The sequence below is a fragment of the Malaclemys terrapin genome, chromosome 8 (assembly GCF_027887155.1).
Source record: "Malaclemys terrapin pileata isolate rMalTer1 chromosome 8, rMalTer1.hap1, whole genome shotgun sequence".
In the NCBI taxonomy this organism is placed as follows: domain Eukaryota; kingdom Metazoa; phylum Chordata; order Testudines; family Emydidae; genus Malaclemys; species Malaclemys terrapin.
Genome location: NC_071512.1, coordinates 91,232,586 through 91,244,153, shown reverse-complemented (window position 1 = coordinate 91,244,153; position 11,568 = coordinate 91,232,586). Strand labels below are relative to the sequence as shown.

At 40.1% G+C, this 11,568-nt stretch overlaps 1 protein-coding gene across 1 annotated transcript in view; it reads left to right on the top strand.

The window, feature by feature from the left end:
- The window catches only part of SGIP1 (SH3GL interacting endocytic adaptor 1), a 166,518-nt gene that overhangs the window by 92,635 nt on the left and 62,315 nt on the right, over nucleotides 1-11,568 (top strand). Inside the window, exons 9-14 of the mRNA XM_054037211.1 lie at nucleotides 4,549-4,560; nucleotides 5,517-5,541; nucleotides 6,534-6,585; nucleotides 8,299-8,384; nucleotides 9,128-9,220; nucleotides 10,915-10,989. Coding sequence (XP_053893186.1) covers nucleotides 4,549-4,560; nucleotides 5,517-5,541; nucleotides 6,534-6,585; nucleotides 8,299-8,384; nucleotides 9,128-9,220; nucleotides 10,915-10,989 — 343 coding nt within the window. The remainder of the gene's footprint in view (nucleotides 1-4,548; nucleotides 4,561-5,516; nucleotides 5,542-6,533; nucleotides 6,586-8,298; nucleotides 8,385-9,127; nucleotides 9,221-10,914; nucleotides 10,990-11,568) is intronic.

Below are 11,568 nucleotides of genomic sequence, written 5' to 3'. Positions count from 1 at the left end.
TGTCAAGTATTCATTAACAAATATCACAGAGTTGTGGTAAAAGTCCAGTAAAACATCAGCTGAACAGTCCTGTATTTATTGTACATCAAACTGACTGCGAAGCTTTGCGAAACGAGAAGAGTATGCCCAAGGCAGTTGTGATTTTGACATGTCTGACTGATAGCATTTGAAGTTCCAAAACCCTACACCATCTGTTTGCAGAACACCTAGATAACTGAAACACAACTCTGAGATATGTCATGAGTAACTTCAATTTTGATTGACGCATACGTGGTGATAGTAAGTTGCAGTTGTTTATTACAGGAAAAAGATTTTTACCAGTTGGCTACACCAAAGGAAAAAACAAAAAACCCTCAAAGGCAGTTTAGGAGGTTCCTTGGAAAACTGTGGGAAAATGACATTGATCCCTTCATTTACTTTTTTTGTGACTTTGGCATGATTGGCCATAATGGCACATGTACCATGGCTTTTCCAGTTTCTTTTTACAGAAGAACCTCAAACACTGAGAAATGTGAACATCTCAAATCCCCGACCTTATGTGGCAGAGAGGTCCTAAGAACTTGTATGGTTCTTGATTTGGAACATCGCCAGTTGCTTCTAAACCCTTAGATGAACTTAACTTTACTTGATTACAGATTACAGGTCCCTGAAAAATTCCCCCTCCACTTCTGATGTGACATTTGACATTACGAATATGTGTGTGTATTGGCAGGGAAAAGGGAGATGTCCTTGCCCCAGTTACGGAACTGTCGATTACTAGGTGCAGTAAATACACCACAGTTCAGCTTAGCATTGTCTTCAAAAATGGTTAATACTTTGTATCAAATTCATTAACCCAAAGAGACTCTCTCTCTTTCAGATATTTGTGCAGGTGTGAGAAGAATATTAATGGTTTTGAAGAATATGTAGTACCTTACTCTCAACTTTATCACTGATTTCATGAAACTGTTAGTTTTATCCATACGTTTTAACTTATCTCTGCTGTAACACACACCTGCTGTATATGTATATACATTTAATTATATACAAGCACACACAATAGGCCATTTGTTCAGCCTTCCTCTGGTTGCTTTGCTTTGCTCTGGTAGCACGCAGCAGCCAAAAACCCCTGCTGATCCAGCCCTCTGTGGATTCCTCCAGCAGGAGGAGGAACCCTTATGTAGTAGCTCTAGGAGATGTGGACAGGAACACCAGTGGGCTCTCATAGTTCCCAGCTACTGGTACAGCACTTAGGAGTCATAGGCAGCTAGGAGCAATTTAAAGGATATCTGAGGTTGCTGGAGTTCCTAACCCCAGGATCAGGGAGCTTCAGAGTACCAAAGCATACCCCACCTCCCACCCACTGCACCAAGCTTGTCAGCTGAAGATATATGCTGGCATCTTCTTTATTGCTTGTATCAGCAGGTAAAGTTATAGTGATACCAAAGAAAATCTGAGCCAAAGAAATAACAACCTGTGTTGTGTTGTCCAAACATGGTCTGTGAAGCTAGTAACTTAGCTGATTGGTGCACACATAGAAGATTCTCACTGGGACTTAGTGTCCTTTAAATAGGGAAGGGATTTTCATAGAAACGTAGAAGTGAATCCTAGAAAAGTAGGACTGGAAGGGACCTCAATACGTCATCTAGTCCAATCCCCTGCACTTAAGGCAGGACTACATAATAACTAGACCATTCCTGACAGGTTTGTCTAACCTGTTCTTAAAAATCTCCAGTGACAGAGATTCTACAACCTCCCTAGGGCTTTCATATTCATTGGAAGACACTTAGGAGAGAATACTGATAGACTCCATGTATATGTACAACTTTCTACCCCATTATACCTCTGAAGCATACACCAAGGTGTTGGCTTATTATATTCTTTTCTTGTTCTGCTACTGGGTTGTCTTCCTCTGTACAGTAGTGGTTCTGGGTACTCCTGTGTCCTTACAAGTTCAGACCTTTTTTGGATGTGTGTGTGGGAGGGGGTAATTGCTCCCCATAATCCATTCTTCTTGTGCTCCGCCTCTGGCTGAGTATTCTCACTCACTCTTTTTACATTGGCTCACATTAACAAGTATTTTTCCTTATTGATAATAGGGTCGTCATTGAGCTAGGACAGCATGTTCTCAAACCCCGTGATTTTCATTTCAATCAACTGAAAATTTCCAAGGAAATATTTCCTCTTTTTGTTAATGGCAATTATTTTTCTCCTGTAGAGCTTTTTTAAAAAAATTCATTGTTACCTTGGCATTCAAAACCAACTGCCTCTCAGTCCAGTTCTGTTTCTCAAATGCATATATAATGTACTCACCACCATGGTATTTAGGTGCCACGTGTTTGAAATAGTTGCTGATCTGCTGCAGTTTCTTTATCCTCACAAGATTTGGGTTTGAAGAATCTCTTCCCAGGGGAGGTCTGTGGCTTGTTTATGGCAGTGTTCTCAAAGTTTAAAGATGCCTCAGAATGAGACAACACCCTACATAGAATGCATAACCCATTATCCTGCCTTGTAGAGTTGGATGAGACTTGAGGTGTCTTTAAAACACCATTTGACACCTGACTTAGCACCCAAAAATACTTAATTTCTTTTAACAAAAGGCTTCCTATAGCCTGGTAAATTAAATATATATTTTAAATGGGGAAATGATGCTTCAAATCTTTGGGGTTTATGCTTATATTAATATATCTTTTTTTAAATCCTGGGTTTTTTCCCTCCTCATGGAAGGGTCCTGTGAGCGCTAATGATGCCTCTTCCCTGATTTTTCTTCTTGAGAAGAAACTGTCAATCTTTCAATCATTATCTACCAAATTGCTTTGCAGCATTTTGTGATTTACGAATGTGGATTAAAATTAAACCAGCCAACTGCTGTTCACTTGGAATCTGACCCGGGCTTTGACTCCAGGTGTCTTGAGCTGAAAGGCTAGTGCCCCAAGCTAGATACTTGGTGCTTTTTAATATCTTATTTTAAGCTTAGTGCTTCAGTGGGTTGTTGGTCAGAGATTTGAACTGTGAATTACAAGTGCCTCTAACTCTAGCTTATTAGTCTCATAGTGTAAGGGAAGCTAAAGTGGCTGAAAATTGTGCAGAGACAATTCCAGGTGCTACAGGAACAAGGAACAAAATGAGCTTATTCTTATAGGGCTCACTAGGACACACTGTTGTTTTTTCTGGTAGATATTTTTACTGTAACAAAGCAACATGACCTAGTGCTTAGTTCCTGACACTTTGAGCTTGGAACTAATGAGTTCTAATAGCATCTCATCATGACTCTGGGCTAATCACGTGCCCCCAGTCCTGCAGTAAGCTCCAGTCACTCTAATATTGGTAATACTTACCATTCTTACAGCTCAGCTCAGAGGGAATTAAGGTTGCTCAGCACCTCAGAGTCATGCCTTTAATCCTCTATCTCTTTTCATTTTCTTCTTCTGTAAAACTTGGATAAGAATATGGTACCTCCTTCCCAGGTGCACTGAGCACTGATTGTGAAGCACTTTGAAAAATGTAATATATAAAACACTCTACACATGTTGAGTATTAGCTATCCCCTGTAGCTCTAATATTACTATCTCAGAGGGAGAGAGAGATCCGTATGTCTGGACTGTGCCTGCCCTAAATCATTGGCTTCTTGGGTTCAAGGACAATCTGGAATGCGTTGTACACACCAGTGTTCAGCTCTCTCTCTCACTCTCTGTCGTTGTGATGACCCCTAACAATAATTAAAATAGTGCCGTTGATCATTTTAGTTTGCCGCCTCTTGAAAAATTATCCATTGACTCAGCTTTATTTTATGGCATGGTCCTAAAGAACTGAGGAATTATTGCAAGCAAGAAAAACAGAACAAGAGGAAGGGAACTTGATCTTGAGATCAGATGCACACCTGTTAAGACTCCACAGGTTGGATACCATCTCTCAAGATTCCTCAAGAAATCTCCTGCATTTTCTCCCATGGTTTTTCTCTTGAAACTGCTTATGTGAGTGGTTCAGACAACTCTTCTCCATTGTGCACTCTCCCAGCTCCTCTGCTTTCCATGAGTTGGTTGTATTGTGAGGAGTATGGTAGCTGAGAACAGAGGAGCCTGGAGGACAACATGAGCAAAGGAAATGAGCCCATCTGCTTGCCCAGTACTCCTGAGAGGGGAAGGTGCTTGTAAAGAGGTTTCTAACTTCAGAACTAAGTTGTGAGGAGGAGAGCTCCATTGCCACAGGAATGAGGGGAGGGAGAAGATGTTTGTAGAGATGCCTGAGTGGTGTACTTATTACACCTAAAGTTGGGAACTTCAGGCTCCCTAACAGACATCTTCCATCCCACTGTGATTCTGGAGCCTAATGTTTTATGTAGTTTACCCCCCCAAATTCCTGACAGCCTTGTAAATTTCTAAAAAGCAGGGTCAAGGTCATCACCATTAATGAGCAAAACCCAAATTCGGGTAGGAGTGGGGGTGCAGGAGTTCACTTTTCAAAACACTATTTATTTAATTAGAAAAATCTCATATTACCCAAGTCTGTTTACTGATCTGTCATTCTCTGACTAGGTGTCTGTTCTCTCTTCCTTCTTGCTGATCACAGAGGCGCAGCCCGGTAAGAACTCTTACAATGTTGTAGTCCTTACATTTGTTGTGAAAATGGCTGACTAGTTGTTGGGGTCTGGTTTATTTAGCCTTAAATCATTTTTTCTGCGTATCTGTAGTGAAGTAAATGAATGTACACTTTATTTGGTATACGTTTTTTTTTTGTTGTTTTTTTTTTGTTTGTTTGTTTTTTTTTGTTTGTTTTTTTTTTGTTTTTTGTTTTTGTTGTTTTTTTGTTTTTTGTTTTTTTTTTAAACCTTCTGAATGATGTATCAGAGAGAAGTCAATATACATGCTTCTTTGTTCAAATACATATGTATTTGTATTAGTCACTCAGGGTTCAGTCCAGCAGCGGTGTGAATGAGTTATAGTTATGAAAGCAGGCCTAAGCCATCAGTGCTTTGTTATTGGGCTGCTGAGCATGGTGTAGTGTTGTTCTCACGGTCCAACAGGGTGAAGAAAACCGAAGGGAGAAGGTGATTCAGGCTAATTGCAAGAACACTGTGCCCAGCATACACACGAAAGCATTGAGCAGCTTGTTGCGGAAGATGTTCCATGGGACCCTTCTGAAGTGTTCTCCCATGGCTGCCCCTGCCCTGTTGCTTGAGAGCTGGCCTTAAAAGAACACAGGAATAGGTGCTACCCCTGATAGGTGGTAGGAATAAATGAAAATCCTGAAAATGGCTGCCATTCATATCAATTGCATTTAAGTACCTATTCCTCAACCATGCCCTATCCTTGTCTCCCCTGCCATTCTCTTCAGGAGCAAAACTGATTCCATAACGTGTATATGTGTGTCATAAAGGTAATTACCAGCATAGATGGTGGATTGGAGTCAAATTTCATTTACTCCTTAGTATTGATGCTTGTCTTCTTAATCAAATTGAGATGTCGGCTTTGTTACCTGTTTTACATATAAATTATGCTCACCTGGTCCTAAACCTTAGTGTTTGTTTCTAATTCCAGGGTGCGATTAAAAGGAATTTATCCAGTAAGTATATATTTTTTAGTTTGCAGGAACAGATAGTGTCTCAAGAAGACTGATTCTCTCGTGAACTTTAAAGAAGGCAAATTTATGTCAAAACGCGCTCCTCTACGTAGTTTTCAAAGTACACTTAAACTTTCATTTCCCAAAGAGTAACTCTTAAAGGAGAACTCTAGGTACTGTATTATTAATGACTGAATCCTTGAAATGGATGGGGGATGTAATGCATGTGCCGTTGAACTGCTGTATCTAGTGTTCCACCCTTCAAGAATGTGTTGCTTATAAAATTAACTTAGTCTATTAATGTGGGGTGACCAGATGTCCCAATTTTATAGGGACAGTCCCGATTTTTGGGTCTTTTTCTTATATAGGCTCCTATTACCTCCCACCCCCGTCCCGGTTTTTCACATTTGCTGTCTGGTCCCCCCACTATTAATGTGATATGATGCCTCTAAATTCAAAAGGCACATGGAGCATTCTAAGTTGGTGGCATGCAACCCTGTTCAACAGACTATATTTCTTAGAATGTCAAATAGTCCCAACCACAACATTTTTAATAAGGAGGAATAAAGAAGGCAAAGCTAGTGCTTACGCGTTTGTGCTCTCAAGTCAGAAAAATTAGATAGCAGACAATTAGATTCTGCTTTCTACGCAGACAGCTATACAATGGGCTTGGTATGTGGTGACTTGCTGAATACATATATTCAGGGAATATGAGACAGGAGTTACACACATACTGTAAATCTCTGCGTAGAGGGATGAGATTAATATATTTGTATGTATTGGGGAGCGGAATTACACTTCATCACCTTATTATGGCTTGAGATCACTCAGCCTCTGACTTCTATGTCATAGTGTCCACGTTTAATTTTTAGCATGTAAGTGCATGCTAGTTTCATGTAGTTGAGGTGATCCACATCTTTGAGTAGTTCATATGAAAAATTGAGATAGAGAACTCAAGTGAGAACTGATCTAAACAGAACTATCATATGCGACAGGTGAAGAGATAGCAAGACCTAGGCGTTCAACACCAACTCCAGAACTTGTAAGGTCAGTATGAAAGAAATTGTAAATTAATCTAGATATTGCACAAATGTTAGTCTTGGATCCATCCTTGCACCAAAGGTAGAGATGAGCAGTTAACTTATTACCTAACCCACAACTACTTTGGGAGCTGATACCCTGTTAGGTTTGTACATGAAAATCTGCAAAACTATGTAGATTTGATACCATTCTTGGTAGCAACTTCAGGAAAGAAGCATTTCTTAAAAACACCATCTCCAGCATTTCATCTTACTTCCTGGAACCAATCATAATTGTAAGAATGATGTAAAAAAGTGGAAGTGCCCTCCATGAAGTAAAGTAAATCATATTAATATATTCCTCTGCCTACTGAGTCAAGATGACTCAGTGCCAGCCTGAAGAGTTCACTGTGTGCTTTAAGGCTGATAAGAAAGCTTTATTTATCTAAATTTAGCTCCCTACCTGTGACAGCTTAGCTGTCTGGTTATCACTAGCACAGCCACCTTCCATTTCACAGGTGGCTTTGCTGTATTTCAATGATGGGTGTCTAGTGTGTAATCACACTATTGTCTGTCTTGTTTGTAATCCATTTACCAAGCTATCTTATTTGGGACCTTTGGTTGAAAGGGCAATCAAATCTTATATAAGTGTCAGTGATTGTATTTATTCATGATGCTTCCTCTCATGCTGACTATAACTTTGTAACGATATCAGATGCCATGGTGATAGGCACTGTATACAAATCTCAGTAGATCTAGAAGCATACTGAAAGCAAATGCAGAAATAAAGGCCTGCTGAGGCCATTTATATTAGTTTTCTTTATTCATGTTGGGATGATCCCATGATGATATAAAACAATCAGGTCTCTTCTAATCTTTGGAATAAAGCTATGGAATGTATGGAATGAAACAGAAAAAAGATAGCCAAGCCAAACATTTAATGTGATGTTCTGCCCTTAGGGTGATGTTCTGCCACTGATGTGCAAGTAATTCATATCCAGAATAATACTTGTTTGTATTAACAGGAGTTATCTACGCAATCTGTCTATATTAGTTCTCTCTCTAGTGCCTAGCTCCTTGTGACACCTTAGAGACTAACAAATTTATTTGAGCAACAATCTAATGGGTCCGTGGCCACCCAGGTCTGGCACCTTTGCTATAATAGCGCAGATCCTTGTCACCTGAACTAAAGAAGAATCTTCACATTGGCTGTGTCTACAGTGCACCGTAGTGCAACTATGGATGGGTGGGGGGGGTGAATCGCAGCACACATCGAAATGCTGCAGTGCTCTGTATCTGCCCTGTGTGGACAGTGCAGGCATGAACTAAAAGGAACCTAGTTTGTATTAGCATAGTCCTTTTCAAACAGGACAACGTTAACGCAACCCAGGTACTTTTTAGTTTGTGCCAGCAGCATCCACATGGGTCAGTTACAGCACTTTGGTGTGTGCTGCACCTCACACCCCTGTAGTCCAAACGACAGGACAGTACAGACAATTATCAGTAGACCTAAGGGTTTTCATCTTCCCTGTGGGTCAGCCGCTTGCAGGCTATATAGTCCAACACTTGATCAATGCTGGCAGTATCTCCAGTAGAGAGTGTGGTATGCACGCATGCTAGTTAGCCCTTTAATCCCACACATAGCACCGAGAGGCTAACACCTCAGGACCTCTTCATCCTTTAAGCCCATTTACAGTTTGTTCCTTACATTTCTTATGCTAATATTTGTATTATCCTGCAGCAAAAAAGCCCCAGATGATCCTTCAGCCCTCGCCCCACTGTTTGGCCCACCACTGGAGTCAGCATTTGAGGAACAAAAGTTGGAAGGTATGAAAATTGACAGAGGGGTGGGTTGCTTGCTTGTTTGTTGACTAGCCTGGCCATTTTTTAAAAATGGGAATGTTAGTTTGAAATAAGCCTTTTAAAAAAAATAAGTGAATTCTGTAATAAGGTCAAATGTGCAACAAGTCTACTTGATCACTCTTCCTGCCGTTGAGACATTGCACCTGGGTAACTCCTTCCTGTACAATACATAGAAACTGGCACAGTTTGCAGATTATAAATTGATGATAAACATTTAACTAGTAGTTCCAGTGCATGCAAAATAATTACCCTCTCGCAAAATAAAATTTAATCAGTGATCAGTTTCATAAGAACTTACACTTCTGATACAAACCAAACCAAACCATAGTCACAGGGGAGATCGTATGCTCCTGGTGTAGGCCCCTCAATCCAATATAAACAGAACCACAAGGGATATAATTTCCTGGAGAGTATCTCTGTTAAATATAAACAGCATCCCAGAGGATGTAACATCATGGCATTTTCTCTGTGAATGTGATTTTCTATATTAGGCAGATAGACCAGGCGTTTGAAACCCTTTTAAAAGGAACATCAGCTCCAGCCAGACATTGAGTCAGGGAGAAGCATGTGCCAATCCAAGTATCGATGGAATGTTTGTATCTTCTGTCTGGTAGAAATTGATATTCATAATTAATTAGTGGATTCTATAATTGAAATTAAGTATTTTGTATTGCTTTGGTGTATGTGATTTATTTTTGTGTTCTTAGCTCCTTTAGATCAGACAGAGATATGGGGTTCTGTCCAGCCAGTGAATTCCAGTCTAGATTCTCCAAAGCTACCAAGACCTTTTCCAACTGGAAGTAAGTTAAGTGTGGATTATCAGTCTGAAAAATCAGGTGTTTCATTTTTATTATCTGGGCTAGGTATACTATGAAATTCTCTAACACTGTAATCATGTGGCAAGTTAGTTTGTTTTTACTGGACTGACTTTAACTGCAACATACTAGAATGGGAAAAGGTGACATTAGTTTAATAATGTATTGGATAGACGGCTTTCAGAATGAAGGAAACAATTCACTTCATCCCTGGGGAGAGAAGCTTCTGCCTGTAATGTATCTGAATTTGCAAGACTAAATTTGACTCTATTTATCTGAAGAGAGAGAGAGAGAGATCTAGGAACAAATACAGCATATGATGGATACTATAGCTCCTGCTTATCTCCAAGAAAGATCCCGCTATCCTAAATTCGATTCACAGTTATATCTCCAGAGGAAATCATAGAAATGTCGGTCTGGAAGAGACCTTGATAGGTCATCTACTCCAGCCTGCTACACTGAGGGAGGACCAAATATATCTAGATATCCCTGACAAATGTTTGTCTAATCTGTTCTTGAAAACCTCCAGTGAAAACCTCCACAACATCCCCTGTAAACCTATTCCAGTACTTACCTGTCCTCCAGTAGTTTGAAAGATTCTTCCTAATATCTAACCTAAATCTCCCTTGCTTCAGATTAAGCCCATTACTTCTTGTCCTACCTTCAGTGGACATGGAGAATAATTGATCACCATCCTCTTTATAACAGCTTTTCATGTATTCAAAGATTATCAGGGCCCCGCTCAGTCTTCTTTTCTCAAGATTAAACATGCCCAGTTGTTGTTGTTTTTTACCTGTCCTCATAGGTCAAATTTTCTAAACCTTTTATCATCTTTGTTGCTCTCCTCTGAGCTCTCCAATTTTTTTCCACATCTTTCTTAAAGTGTGGTGCCCAGAACTGGACACTGTACTCCAACTGAAGCCTCACCAGTGCTGACTAGAGCAGGACAATTGCCTCTTGTCTTATATATGACACTCCTGTTAATACACTCCCAGAATGATATTATCCTTTTAGTAACTGCATCACTTTGTTGTATCATATTCCAATTTTAATCCACTGTAACTCCCAGATCCCTTTTAGCAGTACTACCGCCTAGCCTGTTATTCCCCATTTTGTAGTTGTGCATTTGATATTTTTTTTTCTTCCCAAGTGTAGTACTTTGCACTTGCCTTTATTGAAGTTCATCTTGATACAAATAGTGGTGATCAGGGCCGGCTCCAGCATTTCTGCTGCCCCAAGGGGGGGGGAAAAAAAAAAAGCTGCGATTGGTGGCGGCAGTTCAGCGGCAGGTCCTTCGCTCCTAAAGGGAGTGAGGGACCTGCCGCCCCCGAATTGCCGCAGGTGCCGCCCCTCTCCCTTGACCACCCCAAGCACCTGCTTGTTAAGCTGGTGCCTGGAGCCGGCCCTGGTGGTGATGCACACTAATTGCCCTATAATCATTTAATTACGCAAGGATTTTAAAATAATCTACCATGATAAAAAGCAGTGAGTCATATCACTGTACCACATTCCTGAATCTTGGGACAGGTGTGCAATTAATCTTTACCAACTCTGCACCTTCAATGGCATTAAAAAGAAGACTCCCTGAACAGGAGGACCCTACAAAGAATCAAACACAGTTTTTTATCAGCTTAATGCGTCTCTTGAATTTATATTCTTTCCTCTGACCTGTTTTTTAGCACCTCCACCACTTCCACCAAAAAACATTCCAGCTACACCACCTAGGACTGGTTCTCCCTTAACAGTTGGAATAGGTAAGAATGAGGCATTATGTTTATTGGCTCATGAAATAATACTGCATAAGATATATACCGGGTACTGTGCATAACTGAGCATAGTCCTGTAACCACTGACTCCAGAACGCCCCCCCCCACCACCACCACCGACTTCAGTGCAATTTCTGCATGCGTAAATGCTTACAGAATCAGGTCCATTCTGAGGAAATCTGCATAAGGACCACCTATTTGAACGTACTTGTATATGTTTAAAACACATGCATTTTATGTTTCCTTTTTATTTCTGATGTTTTTGCATCTATTGTGTTCAAAATTATACTACCTAAGTCCTACATACAGAGCCCTTGGTTTTTTGAATGATTTTGTCATCTTTACTATCTATTGGTTTATTTCCTCTCCCACTTTTTGGTACTGAGCCATTTTAGTAAAGAAATGTGACACTAGTTCTAAAGTTAGACCTGAAACTGTTATTGTAGCTCTTTAAATTGGCTTTTAACTTTCATTTTGACTGTATTTTTAAGGTTCAATTCTTGTGAAATATGGTTGCAAAACTAACGTTCCTTTTTCTAAGAGCAATTCGGGGTCTGATTCTGTAAT